At 32.2% G+C, this 17836-nt stretch overlaps 2 protein-coding genes across 2 annotated transcripts; one reads left to right on the top strand and one right to left on the bottom strand.

Moving 5' to 3' along the window:
• Positions 1-252: 252 nt before the first annotated feature.
• Positions 253-6816, top strand: gpd1a (glycerol-3-phosphate dehydrogenase 1a). The gene is made up of 8 exons (XM_042729297.1): positions 253-397; positions 1561-1738; positions 2961-3101; positions 3258-3396; positions 3478-3590; positions 4858-5094; positions 6102-6208; positions 6292-6816. The coding sequence occupies exons 1-8, from the start codon at positions 354-356 to the stop codon at positions 6386-6388; spliced, it is 1056 nt and encodes a 351-aa protein (XP_042585231.1). The 5' UTR covers positions 253-353; the 3' UTR covers positions 6389-6816.
• A 3654-nt stretch (positions 6817-10470) lies between these two features.
• On the bottom strand, positions 10471-15661 carry LOC109094562 (keratin, type II cytoskeletal 8-like). The gene is made up of 8 exons (XM_042729295.1): positions 15364-15661; positions 13976-14184; positions 13170-13230; positions 12977-13072; positions 12726-12890; positions 11371-11496; positions 10958-11178; positions 10471-10637 (listed from the first exon to the last, which is right to left on the bottom strand). Exons 1-8 carry the CDS (start codon positions 15604-15606, stop codon positions 10625-10627), a joined length of 1134 nt encoding a protein of 377 aa, XP_042585229.1. The 5' UTR covers positions 15607-15661; the 3' UTR covers positions 10471-10624.
• Between the last annotated feature and the right edge of the window lie 2175 nt (positions 15662-17836).

Below are 17836 nucleotides of genomic sequence, written 5' to 3' on the forward strand. Positions count from 1 at the left end.
TTGTACTCTAACAGCTGTGTTATTTTTGCTGAGTGTCAAGTTACAGCTTGGCTTTGAGTGTGTGTCATTATGTCCAACTGAGGCTAAAGTTTGTGTCAGTGCATAAAACATGACTGGTCATGTACATACTGTATTTATTTATCGACACAACTTTTTACTTCTATTATATTATTATTTTTAACATTGAATCACTTGAGTGAATCACTTGAATCCGTAATCACACCCAGCAGTTGAAAATGGGCGGAGTCAACCGAGTTTTCACGCCCGGGGGCGTGGCTTCACTGACAAAACACTCAACTGCGGTTTGATTGACAGATCAGAGTGACTGTAATTCAGCGAAGGATCCGGTGAAGATGTCAAGTCCAAAAAGAGTTTGCATCGTCGGCTCTGGGAACTGGTAACATTTTTCATCTTTTAGAAATGACCGTTTGAGCTGTAGGTATTTAGGATCACATGACAGCATAAGACTATTAGTTTAAACATTAAACAAAGCGTTCAGTGAATCACATGCTGTTAACGAGTTTTAAGGTTATGACATTTGAAAGGGCATAACAGCAGATGTATTAATAGAGATGATACTGACATATACAATGTCGTTTTTGTTACACAATGTGAGATCCACTTCAGAAGTTGTGTTCAACAGCTGTGAATGTGCTTTTGGACCGACTTAAACACTATGTATCACTGTTTACATGAGCCATTTGTAACATTGCTGCAATGCAAAACAAGTAGGACACATGTTCCAGTCAGTCACACTGGTTAGGTTCTGTAGTTATGTTCCATAAGTTTCAACTAAACAACTTACAGCCGTCTGGCCACATGTGGTTCAGTATTATGTCCATTTCTAATGTTTGAAATATACTGACTGACAGCTGCAGAAATGTGAATAATATTCTACTTACAATGCATGAAAAATATTCACTGTAGGATTGTCTAGGACGCTTCCTAAAACTTTTAGGATTCTAATAATGTAGTTATAAGGGTGAATATGATCTGCTGACAATTTAGAGACTTACATTAGCTCAAATCTTTGAAATGGGCTACTGTTCCTTTAAAACCACCTATTTATGGCCACACTAAACAAGATTCCAAATGTAGTAGTTTATGTAACAACAATACAATACAATAGGGTTTTTTTTTTTTTTTTATAAACTGTCTGAATGCATATACAGCGGAAATGTTTCTAGATAAATCTAGATTCAGTGTTTACACACATTACCAATCCACAATAGTTCATTTCCCCAAACAGTAATGCAAAATGCATATGGGTATTTTGCACTACAGAGATCTTTGTTTGGGATCGAAATGACCCAAACCAAAACTGAGACTAGTTAACCCCTACATTTACTAGAGTAGACTGACCGTCTAATCTTACACAACAGAGCACTATTATCTCTGTCCCTTGGAATGCATACGTACCTTTTGGCACGAGACCCTGGGGGTTGTAGTGAGAGTAAAGTCCTTGGTTACATTTCACCCAACAGTGTGCACTCACAGTATTGTAATATTTCATGCGACCTTTCACATAATTAACTTTCTTTCTTTCGCTCATGTCCGCAGGGGTTCTGCTATTGCTAAGATAGTTGGCACAAATGCAAGGAATAATTCAAAGTTTGACTCCACGGTTAATATGTGGGTGTTTGAAGAGATGGTGAACGGACGTAAACTCACAGAGATCATAAACACAGACCACGAGAACGTCAAGTATTTGCCTGGACACAAGCTTCCGGAGAATGTTGTAAGAAACTTACATCTTACACTTGATCATATAATTTATTATATATAAATAGTAAAATGTGTACATTTATTAAATAATGTCAAATAAAATAAAATAATACATTCTATTATAAAATAAAACAATCGTTTACTTACATACTTATATAATAAAATTGTAAATAAAGTTTGTAAGAAACTGTTTATTTTCATAAATGACCATTTTAAATCCTATTTATTTATATTATTAATATAGCAGATAGCAGAAACAACATATATACTTATATACTGCATGTATATAATTGTTTATTATATATAACATATAATTTTATATATTACATATTATTTTAATATAATAAAAATCTATAAATAATAATAAATAACTGTTGTAAGTTCTAATCATATATATTTTGAAGCAAATATGGGAACATTATTTTTCCATAAAATTTATAAAAATAAATAAATACTGCATTACATTACACATAAACATAAATAATAAAATAATATTATATATATACATATATAAAAAATATTAATATAATACATTGTTATAATATTCATTTTTATTAATTATTAATATAATTAATCTAACTTATATTATTAAATACATTATACAATAATATATTGTATCATAAAAATACTCACTACATACATACTTACTTATTTTTTTGCACTGTTATATAAATTAATAAATTGAAATATATATTCAGCCACAAGTTTCAACCACATAAACCGATATTTTATGTTTTGCCTGGGAAATTGTTATAACAGCAAATAGTTGCTCTGCTATAGAGGAAGTTACACACAATACAGAAGTCTGGAGAAGAGTGCTGAGCTGCTAGATTCTCCCCCAAAACCTCCGGGAGGCACTTGCTGCTTAGCTTTGCTGTCCTTTTGCACTCAAGCAACTAATAAGAAGCTGACGAAGCTGGAAGTGGTTTCTCCATCATTATGACCTGTATTCCAAATGGTTGAGAGTCAGCCAAATTCTTCAGCCTAGCTAGGTTCACTGGAGGACTGGGCTAAAGGCCTAGAAAAGCATTGGCAGATGCACCAGAGACACGGTACAGTAACCAAAAGGATTTGATGTGGAACCAAACTCAGCCAATATGTCAGTCTCACACACAAAAAAAAACACCATCACACAATCAGACAGTGAATATATTGAATGCATGCATGTTTCTCCAGGTTTCATCATTCAGTATCAAACAGATTCTTCTCTCTATTCCCCTCTCTCTCGCTCACAGGTGGCCGTGCCAGATCTGCTGGACGCTGCCAAGAGCGCTGATATTCTGCTCTTTGTGATTCCACATCAGTTCATCGGCCGCGTCTGTGACACCCTGAAGGGCAAAATCCAACCGGACGCGCTGGGAATGTCACTCATCAAGGTCCCGTACACTCGTGAATATATGCACTGTGTGCCGTTTTCTCTCTTACTCATCAGTTTCTCGTAGGGGAAAAAGAGGAAAGTTGCTTTCTAAGATCACAAGACTGTCACATTAGACACAGATAGCAAACGATGACTCTGCATGTGGTCGGTTTAGGGGGTGGATGAAGGCCCAGACGGACTGAAGCTGATCTCAGAGGTTATTCACGAGAAGCTGGGCATCAAGATGAGCGTGTTGATGGGAGCAAATATCGCCAATGAAGTGGCGGATGAGAAATTCTGTGAAACCACCATTGGTGAGGCTGATGAAAACCGTGTGAATATGTCGTGAATATGTGTTTCGGTGGATTATATGCATTTGTGTTTTATGTTTGTAGGCTGCAGGGATCAAGCTCAAGGGGCATTGCTTAAGGAACTCATGCAGACGCATCACTTCCGGGTCACGGTCGTACAGGAAGCAGATGTGGTTGAGATCTGTGGCGCTCTGAAGGTTTGTGCATTCACATTTCTTCATTTTCCCCACTCACAAAATAGTCAAAGCAGTGGCTATGTAAACAATTCACACTGCTGATATTCGGTTAAATCATTTTTAGCTTGACATTGCATGCAGTGTTGCAGTGATAAAACTGGTCTATCTTAATGTGGCAAGTGTGAGTTCTACAGTCTGTTAACTTTCTGGTTATTATTTGAAGCATGATGTATAAACACAAAACAATCAAACCAAAAGGCCCAAATTCTTGTTATTATTAACTAAAACTAAAGTAAATAAATTTGAAATTATATATATATGTATAATTTGGAAATATTGTATTTTTATATTATAAGTATATTTATATTAGTATAAAAAAACTAAAATTAAAACCAAAATAAAAATAAAGCTAAATAGAAATATTAAAAACTAATCCAATTAAAAGCTAATTCAAAATATCAATAAATAATATCATAATATATAAATAATTCTTAAGTAATACTGCCACTAGCAAAGTCATGCAGTCAAATGTTGCTTGTGCCGTCTTTCTTTAAATAGATTCTGTTTATATTTATATTTTATTTAAAGATTTTCTGTTCTTACTTTAATTGTAGGTTAAATGTTAACAATTTAATTACATTTTTATTTTTTAAATGCCTATATATTATTTATTAATTTCTATTATGTATAGTTTTATTTAGTTTTAGTGAAGTATTTCAAGTTTAAATAAAGTAAGTTTATATTTTAATTTATTTCGGCTAACATGTACTTCTTTTCAAGTAATTAATTTTGTAATTATTATTATTTTTGTATTGTTTTAATATTAGATAACAATAATAACAGTTTCAGTTGTTAAGGCTTAAGTGTCCAAATATTGTATTGGGTTTGTTTTTAATGATACTTAATATTAATTATATATACTCTATTGTTAATATTTTGTATTTAAAGGTCATATTTTGCCTTTTAGGGAATTCTGGGTAAATATAAATAAATGTCCAAAGCAACTAATATTGCATTCAGTGTAGACATTTTTATTGATTCATTCATTCCCTGGAAATTAAACACATGACTTTTCTGTTTGAGCTAGAAAACACTGCTTCTGAAGTTAGTTTGGTTAGTCATAAGAACAGATTGTTCATTCATTAATGAGTGTCATCATTTACTGACCCTAATGTCAGCTGACTGCAGCCAAAGAACACAAGCACCATAAAATATAGTATCATGGGATTTTTCCAAACATCACATTTGTTGTAATCCAGCTCTGAACATATCTGTGTCTTTTCTACAGAACATAGTGGCAGTAGGAGCAGGTTTCTGTGATGGGTTGGGTTTTGGTGACAACACGAAGGCTGCAGTGATCAGACTGGGTCTCATGGAGATGATCAGCTTTGCTCGGTTGTTCTGCACCGCCGGCTCGGTCTCTTCTGCAACTTTCTTGGAGAGCTGTGGCGTCGCTGATCTCATTACTACATGCTACGGAGGACGAAACCGGAAAGTTGCAGAGGCTTTTGCCAAGACCGGCAAGGTGAGACGCCAAAACTTAAAGACAATTCACCCAGAAACTGCACTTTATTTAATAGCATAAGGATATGTGCAACATATATGACTCATGCTCTGTATTTCAAGTCTTATATACAATAGATTTGTGTCAGAAAGTATTTTTAAAGTGGAAATCTTCTCAACTGCAGTTGTTTTATGTATAGTTATATATATTTAAATTTGGCACATCACAGTTCGGGATAATTGTAGTTAACACTGAAACTAAAAGTGAAATCATTAAAAAAAAAAACATTTGGATAAATTGAAATAAAGTAAGTGTGAAATTAAATTATATATATATTAGCTAGTTGCCAAGACAGCATTTTAATTTAGTTTAACTTGATGTGCTAAAATACCAAAAAAACAAAATACTAAAAATGCACAACAAAATTAATAAAACTTCAACTATAATGGTTAAAAATATTTCAGAATATGACTAAAGACATTCAAAATATCGATAAAAACTATAATAGTATCATAAAAACACTGTCATAATCAGACTTTGACAATTTGACTTTTCTCATTTTTTTATTTTTCCAATTTTGGGGAGAAATCTGTGGAATGGATAAATATAATAAAGTATAATATAATGTATAATATATTTAATATAATTAAATATAATAAAATGAGTCAAACAGAGTAGAGATTACTGTATGCGGAATCACATTCAAATTAGCCTGGTACAAAAAAAAAAAAAACTGATACAGCGCGTATTGCCAAGTTTGCCAAGTATTAAATATATGAGACCAGCAAAGAGAGAGGGATGTAAAACATTTTATCTTCCCCCAAAAATGTATTTAAATTCCATTTTCAGTTGAGCATGATTTATTGAAAGGGCAAAAAGGGTACATTTGCACCGCCAAAACAATATGTAGAGTGCAAAACAAGTCAAATAACATGCATAATAAGACAAAATAACTAAAGAGCAAATAAAGTAAACCAGTTTTTTCAGTATATACACACACCGTAATCCTTCGGTTCTCTGTGTTTCAGTCTCTTGAAGAGCTTGAAAAGGAAATGTTGAACGGTCAGAAACTACAGGGTCCAGCCACGGCCGCTGAAGTTCACACCATCCTTAAAAACAAAGGTGTACTGGACAGGTAAGACTCAAACTTTCATCACAGATCCAAACCTCTTGAGCCCAAGACCAAACATATTAAAAACACATTTTCTCTTCACACAGATTTCCTCTTTTTAATGCTGTGTACGGGATCTGTTACGAGGGTCGGCCTGTTACTGAGTTCATCCACTGCCTGCAGAATCATCCAGAACATCAGTGAAAGAAGAACGTAGCTGTGATACTGAGTATGTGTGAGTGTTTGTGTGCAGTATGTGCGCCCTGCTGAACAGAATAGCATTGCTCTTGTTATAAATACCTCTTAACTAGATAATACTTCCTTAACCAACAGCAAGCGAATCTCGGTCTCTTCAGCAGGGTGTGAGTGTGTGTTAAATTAAGAGTGACCAAAGTCACACCAGGTCTCTCTCTCTTAAGTTTTGTCATTGCTGCTGCTCATTTTTAATGAATCCGTCCCGCAGCTGTGTACTTTCAGCCACTTTATTCTGCAGAAAAGCCTCAAATGTCAGACTGAGCGCTCCTCTTTAAGTGCCTAAAGCTGTTACCATCCATTCAGAGTGAAATGGTTCTGAGTCGCACTGAAATGAATGTTCTCAACATGTAATGTGAAATAAATCACTGTATCTGTGAGCTCTAGCTGTCTAGACAATCGTTTTGTGAAATAAATACCATTTTGGGGGTTGTACAGTATTTGAAGAACCAGACATGACAGTGGCCCCAAAAGGTATTTGAACACGACGCAATTAAAAATTAATGAAATATGAATCTTAAGTAATTGATTTCTCACAAATTTCTTTCGTGATTTTTTTTAAATATGTATTTCCTACATTAATGCTACTTTATAATATTAAGATTTGGTTACAGATGCAAAGACATTCATTCTTTGAAAAAAAAAAAAAAAAAAAAAAAAAAAGCCACTAGAGGGCGTCACTTTGTCTTTTGGTCTTAGGAATAAAATACGCATTAATAAAAGCATTTTTATACTTGAAGCATGCATCTATTTTTAAATATTTTATGCAGATAAATATGCAGGTGTTCCAACCTGAGATGTGTTCATTATGTTTTCAACTCAAAAACATCTTCACTGATGTCATTATATTCAGACTGGAAAAAATAAAATAAAAATAATCACATGAAGTCCATCATATTGACATGTGACACAATCATATGGCAATGTTTTTTGGCCAAAATATATGAGTTTTACAGCATAATAAAATGTTTTTTAAAATGGAAAAAAGTTTGTTGCTTTAGTTCAAATGCCCAAATTTATTAGAAAATGCACTGCAAAATAAAAAAAAGTACATTTACAATGTTAAAATAAATTTTTGGGTTCATGCAAAATGTATTTTTTAAAATATATTTGGGCATTTCCACTTAAAAAAAAGAAAAAAAGGTAAAAAAAAATAATAATAATTAATAAATAAATAACCAAATAGTAAACAAATTAAAAGTAAATTTGTTGAAATGTTTTTTTTATATATTTTATTTTTAATATATGTATATGTTTATTTAAATATTCATATATTTATATAAATATATATTTAACATGTTTATTATTAATGTATATTTGGCCATTTTATAAATTTTTAAATATATTTAAATACTATAAAAAAAACAAAAAGAAAAAAAATACATTTATAAATGCATTTAAAAACTAAAATATCCGAAAATATTTTTTTTTTTTTTTTTTTTTTGCTGTTTGGGTATGTAGATTTATGAACGGAACTTACTTTAGCTCGGTCATTAGCGGACGGTCCTGCATTAATTTGACCAGTCGCGGTACAGAGGAGTTGTTCTTTAGGGTCAGAGTCGATAAAGTGCTACAGGCAGCAACAGATTCACATAACTCCTCGACGCAAGCGTCTGTGAGCAACACCATCTCCAGACTGAAGAAAGAAGATGACGGGGACAATTCAATCATCAGGTGAGGTTTACTGTGTGAACTTCAAATAGCACTGGCTTCTATGATCAGATGAAACTAAAAAAAAGCTTTTTAGCAGCAAACACTCAAGATGTGAGCACAGCAATAAAAAAGTACCCCATGTGTACAATGAAAAATATACTGCTGTAATGTTCTGCTGGATATCTTGTTCAGAGACATGGCTTCATGGATTCAATTAAATACCAAGAGATAAAAAATTATAAACTGACTGTCCATGCTAGAAATCTTATAATGAACCGTTGTTGGATCTTCCAACAGGACAATAATCCACAAACAAACATCAAAAGCAAAACAAAAATGGGTCACTGAAAACAAAACCAAGCTTTTGTCATGGCCAACCCAGTCCCCTGACCTGAACCCTATAGAAAATGATGAAGACCAACATGCTTCTTCTGTGTTGTGAATCTGAAGGGTCTGGAGTGATTCTGGATGAAGGAATGGTCTCTGATATCTTGTTGGATGTTCTCCAAACTTATCAGGCATTATAGGTGAAGATTCAGAGCTGTTATCTTGGCAAAGGGAGGTTGCATAAAGTATTGAATAAAAGGGTAATGTGTGGCCAATGTGTATTAGAGAAAAACATTGATTTCATAATGCGATTTCTTTCCCATTTTAAATTCTTATTCTTCAATGAAAGGTTAGATTTTTGTAAATTTTAAAAATAAAACATGAAAAGGATTAATGATACAGATTTATTTTCACATCTGCCTTTGGTCATATTTACCAAGGGTTTGAATAATTTTGAGCACAACTGTACACTACAGGGCTGTTACCAGTCAGATTAAATAATTTACACGGTAGAATTACAACTGCAATAAATAACGTTATGAGATTAATGTTTTAAATACATTTGTTAACATACAAATAAGAAATGTTGTGGGGGGGATGCAAACTTTTCAACATAGCCCAGTAGGTGACGGTAAGTCAATGAGTGAGTCATTGTGTCATTAATTCAACTGATTTGTTCAAAACACTGAATCATTCAGTAACAAAACATCGCCAAGTGTTGCTTGGAGATTGTGCAATACTTCTGCTTTACTGTTTTGTGGTGAAATAGAACAAAACAGTAAATATTGTGTCTAAAATGTAAGTAACATAATAATTAGTTGACTACTTAACTATTTGTTTACTGAACTAGAATGAAGCATTTTTGCAAGTGACGTTTGATGATGTGGCAGCCGAGATATGCAGCCTTCAGAGGATGCAGACTAGTCCTGTGTTCCAGTTGGAAGGGCACATCTCTATGCCCTAATCCCTTCAAAGGATTTACCCTCTGGAGTGAGAGCTTCGAAGGGTTGAAGGGTGTAGGGGACCAAACAACTGTTTCTTGAAGTGACCTTCTGCGTCATAATCACGTGCCCACACAGAGGCGCCGTCATCATGCAAAGAATCTGCCCAAAGGATCATGGGAGCCCACAGTGTCCATCAGTTGTACCCTTCAAAATCCTTCATTCCGAAGGGCCCTTTGAAGTGGCCAGTTTAAGCACTTCGGTTTGGAACAAGCCTTCAATATGGTGGTCATGATTGTTTTCAATCCGAAGTGCCTCCAGAGGGCGATATATCCCGTTTGCAATGCACCCCCAATCTGAAATGATGCTTCACGAATCATTATGCTACTACAGAGCGATGGTTGCTTAACTGTATATTTTGCCCTGGGTTTTTGTTGGCTTGGATAGGAGGAGTCAGTCAGTTACATGAGAAAGTGGCAAAATTTGTTATCATTCATCATGCTTGTGTGTGCTTGTAAAGGTGTTTAAGGTGTTGAGGGGGTGTTGTTGTTTTAGCATTAGCTACTCTCCTTGGAATCTTATCAGGCCTGTTTCTGTCTTTAAAATGACACACTTCATCACCGTATTACTCTTCGGCCATGACTGGCAAAGCTGTCCGGCCTCTAATCACAGCTCTTCTGAGATGATGATGACAAGATGCTTTGGATTCTTCAGATGACATTGTGTCACATAAACTTCTGTAATGTGAAGCTGTCTTATGTAATACACACTTACCCATTTTAGAATTTAACAGCGTTAAACAAATGAAATAATCCCTAAGTTTTTATTTATTCATTTATTTTTACATTATTAGTTACATTTTACAATTTTTTTCACTTTTAAAATGATTTGTAAAAGTTTCAGATTAAAAGTCTGAGAATCAAATCTATAAATAAAGGGCATTTAAAAAGCAGAAAAAAATATTAATAAAGATATAGTAATAATTTGATCTCTATATAACAAAAAGAAAAACAATGACTTTGGTTAATTATAATAAAACACTGACAACATAGAAACCCAAAATTAGCCTATTTAATGTATGAGCAGGTTGTGAAAGAAAAAAAAAACTAAATGTAAATTTTATTTATTTATTCTTTTTGTCAATTGCTCGCTAGTATTTTCATTCAGCAGTGACAAGCAGGGATTAGATGACATGAAGTCAATATGTAGACAGTCAGATACTTGCTGTTCATTAGTGTTTATGGGCTGCTTGGATGTTTACAGTAGACTATCGTCCAAGCCTGAAAGAGATCAGATTTACTGAGTTATTATCTTCATACCTTTCACTTTTACCTACTTTTGACCACTTATTTTAGTTAATTCTTAATTTATATAATGATATAAATATATATAAAAAAAAAACATTTCAAATAAATTTATTAATATATTGAAATAAAATTTAAAATATTTAAATAAAATAATATATAAATTTTATTCTAAAATAATAATATAAATATAATGCAGATATAAAATAACAATAATAGCCTACTAAAAATAATCATATTTATTAAAATACTTTATTTTAAACCCTCAGTTAATTGCTTAAGCCCTACAGTTTCACCTGTTCTCTTCTCCTTCCAGTAGTTTCCTGTAGGTGGCGATCTCAATATCCAGAGCCAGTTTGACATTCATCAGCTCCTGGTAGTCTCGAATATGTCTGGTCATATCATGTTTTGCTTTCTGCAGTGCGTCCTCCAGTGCTTTGATTTGTTCTTTTGCATCAAGCACCGCCTCCTCACCAGAACGCTCCACCTCTTTGATTTGGTCCTCCACGCTCTCACGCTGTTATGATATCAGAGAATTAACACAGCTGCAAATTGTCACTGTACATGCTGTTTACATCCATTTATAGATCTGTGATAGCACAGAAAGTTATCAGTGCATTTGCTGTGGATGCTCATGTTTGCCCAGGTGTTCAACAGCAGACATCAATAGCTGCTCTAATGAACAGATGTTCACAGAGTATTAGCTTACCTGTGATTTAGCTGAGGCTATCTCATTTTGCAGTCGCATTATCTGCCTTTTTAAATCAGCTAATGCACCTTTGTTGTCTTTCAGCTCAGTGTTACACTGGTCAGCCTGTGATGAGATCAAGTCATACTGTGGAGGAAAACACAGGCATATGCACTATTAATATTAAATTAATAAAATGAAAATAAATTAAAATAATAATTACCTTAGCTATGTCATTATAAATGGTTCTGCGGTGGACAAATTTGTTTTTAACAATACGAATTGTGTATGTAATATTTGTCAGAATAAATGCATTGTTCAAAATGGTTTTAGGTGAATTATGGCATCACACGGGTTTGTGGAAATGTTTAGAAAAAATCAGTGCAGTAAATTTAAAAATAAATGAGTAATAAATATAAAATTAAATGTATAATTAATATTAGAATTAAAAAAATAAATGAATAATATTATTATTAAAATAAATAAAAATTATATATATATATATATATATATATATTATATATATATATATATATATATATATATATATATATATAATATATATATATATATATATATATATATATATATATATATATATATATTAGGGCTGTCAAATGATTAATCACGATTAATCACATCCAAAATAAAAGTTTTTTTGTTTACATAATATATGTATGTGTACAGGGTATATTTATTATGTATATATAAATACACACACATAAATTATATATTTAGAAAAGAAAATATTTACATGTATATACATTTATATATTTATATTCTTATATTTTATATTATATATAAATATATTTAATATATAAACATAACATATTCTTCTTAAATATATACATGCATGTGTGTGTATTTATATATACATAATAAATATACACAGTATACACACATATATTATGTAAACAAAACTTTTATTTTGGATGTGATTAATCGTGATTAATCATTTGACAGCCCTAATATATATATATATATATATTTTTTTTATAATATTTTTCACATAAATTGAGTCTTTTAGCATTAGAATATATAGCTGCCTTTTAGGGTCCCTTGCATGAGGATGATCATATTTGAAAAGCATCTAAAAGATTGAAAACCCCTGCATTAAACCATTAAAAATGTCATGCCAGCTATTTAGAAATGAATACATGCATATATATTATGCTATACAGTTTTAAAATTCCAAGGTCTTAGTCATTCGTTTAAAACATGAGAACCTGTGGGAAATAATAAGTAAGTTGCTTAAGGCTCCAACAGCTACCCAGACTGTTGTCTTTAGAAAAGGCCTCAATAATCTCATGTTTCTCCTCTAGTGTTTCAGAAGAGATCTTAACATTGTCTCAAAAAGTCCGAGGTGTGATCTTCACCTTGTTCTTATACCAGGCCTCAGCTTCCTTTCTGCTGCATGCTGAAATCTCCTCATACTGGCTCTTCACATCAGCGAGGATCTTCTCCATGTTCAGCTGCCTGCTGTTGTCCATCTGCACCACAACGGACGTGTCCTTCAGGTCAGCCTGCAGCTCACGCAGCTCCTACAGAGAAAGAGAGGTGAAGTGAAGTCCTCCGATTATTTTCAGGATGCTCAGCTGTTTCATTCATGATTGTGAGTTTGCATTACCTGTTCATAGAAGCTCTTGAAAAAGTTCAGGTCTTCCACGATTGCTGCTATTTTATCTTCCAAGGCATTTGTATACAAGTATGTAGTATCCACATCCTGTCAGGACATGTACAGTATACTTGTTAGCTTGGCATTATATTATCATTATTCGTCATCTGATGCTATTCACCTTCTGCACCTAGATTTGACTTACCTTCTTCAGAAGAACAAACTCATTTTCAGCTTTGTTTCTGTTGTTAATCTCATCTTCATACCTGTAGAAGCAAACTGAATTTTATCATACAAATCTCTTGTTAACAACACTCAGCGTTGTTATTAATTAAATATATTTTTTTAAAAGTATATCTATATATATATATATACACAAAGAAATGTATATATACACAAAGAAAAAGGCAAAAGCACATAAAATTAGATACTAAATCTTAAATATAACTCAAAATATAAAATCAGCTTATTCAAAATGTTCTAATTTATATTAATAAAAAATAGTAATATACTGACAATTATATTAATTACATTAACTAAATTTTATTAATATACAGTATAATAATGGATATAACACTGGGTAAAATATCACAAATACGACAGTTGTTTAACTGTTAATTAATAATATAGTAGTATTACTATATTAACAATATAGTAGTTTTAATAATATAGTTGGGTATTGTATCTTCAAATGTAAAAATCACCATGGTTTTACTGCAGTAAAAATAGATTCAATTTACACGTCAAATTCTTAGCATATTATAATCTGCATTTCTTGGCATACTAGTTTGAAGTGAACTACTACTACAATAGCTACACGTGGTATTTTGGCTGAAACTGTGGTTATCATGGAAAATGATTGTAAGTAATGTTGTTGTTTACATGATTTTACATTTAAATCTATAACTAATATTAAGACTTTGCTCTGTGCTAATTATAGCATGAAACTGAACACTAATGTCTGGTTTCGAGTCGGGCTCAAGACTGAAGATGAAGTGTGTGATAATGGACCTTTGTTTTTGTTCCTCAACCTGCCCGTGGACATTCCTGAGCTCCGTGTCCAGGTGTTCTTTGTCTTTGTTCACCCGCTCCAGCTTCGCCCGCAGGGAAGTGATGTAGGACTTCAGCATGGGGTCCAGTTTAGACTCAGGCTCGGTCTCCTTCTGTAGCAGATGCCATTTAGTCTCCAAAAGCTTGTTCTCCTGCTCTAATTTACGGACCTGCGTGTGTTAAAGAACATTTTATTGCTCAAATGTTGCTCTTACCACATAACTGAGAGTTATGTTTCATTTAAGTATCATCTTTGATGTTTCTCTTCAAGTTCCTTAGAAGTAATAAAATACACAACAGACAATAGTTGACATACAGTAAGAATACAGCTATGAAATGAATGTGGATAGCAGTTCAGATCATTTGATCTTGTGAGAACGGAATGAGAAATATTTGAGTTCATATTAAAATCTCAGATTTCTGTTAGCTTTGGCCAATCTGAGCACAGTCTGAGACATAGCAGAGAGATCTCTGTGGATACTCTATTACAGACACACTGTTAGAGATTGTCTTTCTTGGTCTTTTTCTAAGAAAACTTATTTTTATTTTTAATTCCGTTCACTCTCATTTTTATCTCATCGCCATTAAGGAGAAACAATTGAGTTCTCATTTGTGACTTTTCTCGTGACTTTTTTTTTTAAAGTTAATAAAAATAAAATATTACTCTCCTGTAAGTTATTGACAAATCTGGCTTCTAAGATTAAAAAAAAATATTAATTATAAAAATAATTTTTCTCTCTCTTTTCTACAGGATAATAACAAATCTGGCTGCAGAGATTTTAAAAAATCAGTCTGTACAAACAAACAAACAAACAAACAAATATTTATCTCTTACAGGTTATTAACAAATCCAGCTTCTGAGATTAGAATAAAAACTAAGACAAAACTCAGATTAAATTAAATTAAATTAAATTAAATTAAATTAAATTAAATTAAATTAAATTAAATTAAATTAAATTAAATTAAATTAAATTAAATTAAATTAAATTTTCTCATTGACAGATCTGGCTGCTGAAACTAAAATAAATAAATAAGTAAATAAATAAATATTACTTTCTCTACAGGTTAATAACAAATCTGGCTGCTGATAGTAAAGTAAAAAAAAAATCTGTACAAACAAATAAGTAAATCTCTCCTATAGGTATTAACAGATCTAGCATGCTGATAGACAGACAGATAGACAGATAGATAGATAGATAGATAGATAGATAGATAGATAGATAGATAGATAGATAGATAGATAGATAGATAGATAGATAGATAGATAGATAGATAGATAGATAGATAGATAGATAGATAGAGAGAGAGAGAGATAGAAGCAGAGTGAAACAGGTAGAGAGAAGTCTCACCTTGTTGATGAAGGAGGCAAAGCGATTGTTGAGAGTTTTGATCTCTTCTTTCTCCTGGATCCGCACAGCCTGCAGGTCAGGGTCCAGCTGAAGATCCACAGGAGTTAGGAGGCTTGTGTTAACGGACACAGGCCTGATGGGGGCAGCAGCCGGTGACCCATTCCCAAACCCGAAATACGAGTTCCCCTGCCGGGGGTACGAGCCCACTGAGCGGCTGCTGAAGCTGTTACTGGAGGAGCTCATGGTGGACTGGAGAGGTGTGTTACAGAGGGATGACAGGAAGACAGGTGGTGCTTCCTGAGAACTCGGCTACTTATACACTGACAGGTGGGTGTGTTTTTGTGTATAAATGAAAATATACCAGCATTCTTCACTCTGAAAACCTGTTCGGCTCACCAGCCATCCAGAGCAAACATACTCCACATTCATGCACGCTCACGCAACTGAAACTTTGATCTACCTTTGATTACGAGAATGTTTCCTGTTCCTGATTGTCTGAAATATGTCAGGCTGCAATATTAGCTGAATATGCTGTTTTTATGCTGTTGCTTTTGCATGTATTTCTTCATTTTGTATGATTTTTGGTGGCATATTGTGTTCATGCACAAAAAAATATATATAATAATTATTCAGTGCAATAATTACTACATTGTTTTATTACAGTTGATTCAATACAGTATTGAATATTATTTGCATTTACATTTATCGCTTCTGAACAAAGTGCATTGATTCCAAAGTGATTTTTTTTTTCTTTTTTAATGATGGAAGGCCATTTATGTACACAACAATTATGTGATTTAATAGCAAATATGTTTATGTGTTGTTATGTACATGAGGAGCCGTTTTAAATTATTTATTTATATTTACTAACTGAGAATATAAGATCAATTATTATTTTTTGTCTGCACCATTCAAGCCACATGTTCAGTTTAATGAGAAATTAGTACTCACCACAATAATTTTACAATAAATATTAAAAAAATTAAGTAAAAAAGTAAAGATTTGTTTAAAAATTAACTTTAATTCTTAACATATTTAAAATTTTAACAAATGAATTAATTATAATTGTAACAATTAATTTATAATGTATTGTGTATAATACATTATAAAAGTAGATTTAATTCATTAATTATGCCTTGTAATGCACCTTGTAATGCACTGTACAGTCTCATTAATAATTGTAACCACGGTTAAAACAACACAACATTAATTCATTCTTACACTATGCATTTTAAATTCTGTCATAATTATTTACAACAAGATATAATGTATTATAACACTAGAAAATGCTGGGTATTATGTTTTTTTAATATATTTTTTACCCAGGTGCTGGGTATTATTTATGAATAATTATAACACATTATACCCTTTAATAACACTTTATAATGCATTATACGTATAAGTAAAGTGTTGCTGTATATTCTTATCTTTGCAATGTATGAAGTTTTTTTTCCAAGCAAAATTAAAATGATAAATCAAATGAAATAAACATTAACTGAAATATAATAAAATATGCAAAACTTTTTTTACAGCTAGTTGCCAAAGCAACACTTCTTACTTTAGTTTAGTACTTAAGTACTTAGCCTACTTTTTGTTTGAGCACTCAAGTAACTAAAACTAAATAAACCAAACCTAGAAACTAAAACTTAATAAAAAAAATAAAAACAATATATAGACATATTTAAAAACAAATAAAAAAATCTTTGACTAAAATGAAATTTACTAAAATATTAAAATAAAGCCTAATGCAAAATATTAACAAAAACTATATTAGTGTATGAATTATACTAAAATGATACTGCAAATAATAAATCAAATTGATAAATCAAATGCCGAAATCCAAATTCATTTTAGATTTTTAGATTATATCTTTTATCATTATTATTATTATTATTATTATTATAAGAAACATACAGAAACAGGGAAGCGAGACTTTAATAATTAATGTTAATTCCAACAAAAAGCAATCATAAAAATAAGAACGGAAAACAAATATTCTGGATTTGCATATGTCAAATTATAATATTATCAATACATAAAAGTGCAAAAAAAAACTTTCTTTTAATACATCAAAAATTTTACACTCTTTTTGTTATTTGTAAGTCTAAGCGATGAAACAAAAGAGTCCAATTCAACAAGTAAAAGGGATTCTTTTTGAAAGACAAAGGAGATTTAAGCCATTTTTGCTTATGAATGAAGAATTTTGCATTCAGTACAAGAAAATTACCAACACATTCAGCAGATAATAGCTTTGGATTTTCATAATAAAAGATAACATCTTTGAGGACGATGGTATGGGACACATTTGTAAGGTTAGAAACATAGGTGCTTAAGTCAACCCATAATTTGTTGGTAACACCACAATCAAAAACTATAGCGAGATGTAGTGGTTCACAAGAGGACTCTGGCGTCACGCTGTATATTCCAGCACCGTCCTCCAGAGGGCGCTGTTGAGACGCACGCAAAGCTCAGC

The sequence above is a fragment of the Cyprinus carpio genome, chromosome B8 (assembly GCF_018340385.1).
Source record: "Cyprinus carpio isolate SPL01 chromosome B8, ASM1834038v1, whole genome shotgun sequence".
Classification (NCBI taxonomy): domain Eukaryota; kingdom Metazoa; phylum Chordata; class Actinopteri; order Cypriniformes; family Cyprinidae; genus Cyprinus; species Cyprinus carpio.

What these genes read in the sequence shown, in the direction of transcription:
- LOC109094562 (XM_042729295.1), bottom strand. Translation starts at nt 15,606, where the DNA reads ATGAGCTCCTCCAGTAACAGCTTCAGCAGCCGCTCAGTGGGCTCGTAC. An exon ending in AGTTTGTTCTTCTGAAGAAG is followed by an intron (nt 13,073 to 13,169) that starts GTAAGTCAAATC and finishes ATGTCCTGACAG; the next exon opens with GATGTGGATACTACATACTT. An exon ending in AGGCCTGGTATAAGAACAAG is followed by an intron (nt 11,497 to 12,725) that starts GTGAAGATCACA and finishes TTTCCTCCACAG; the next exon opens with TATGACTTGATCTCATCACA.
- gpd1a (XM_042729297.1), top strand. Translation starts at nt 354, where the DNA reads ATGTCAAGTCCAAAAAGAGTTTGCATCGTCGGCTCTGGGAACTG. An exon ending in TGGGAATGTCACTCATCAAG is followed by an intron (nt 3,102 to 3,257) that starts GTCCCGTACACT and finishes TGGTCGGTTTAG; the next exon opens with GGGGTGGATGAAGGCCCAGA. An exon ending in CTTTTGCCAAGACCGGCAAG is followed by an intron (nt 5,095 to 6,101) that starts GTGAGACGCCAA and finishes TCTGTGTTTCAG; the next exon opens with TCTCTTGAAGAGCTTGAAAA.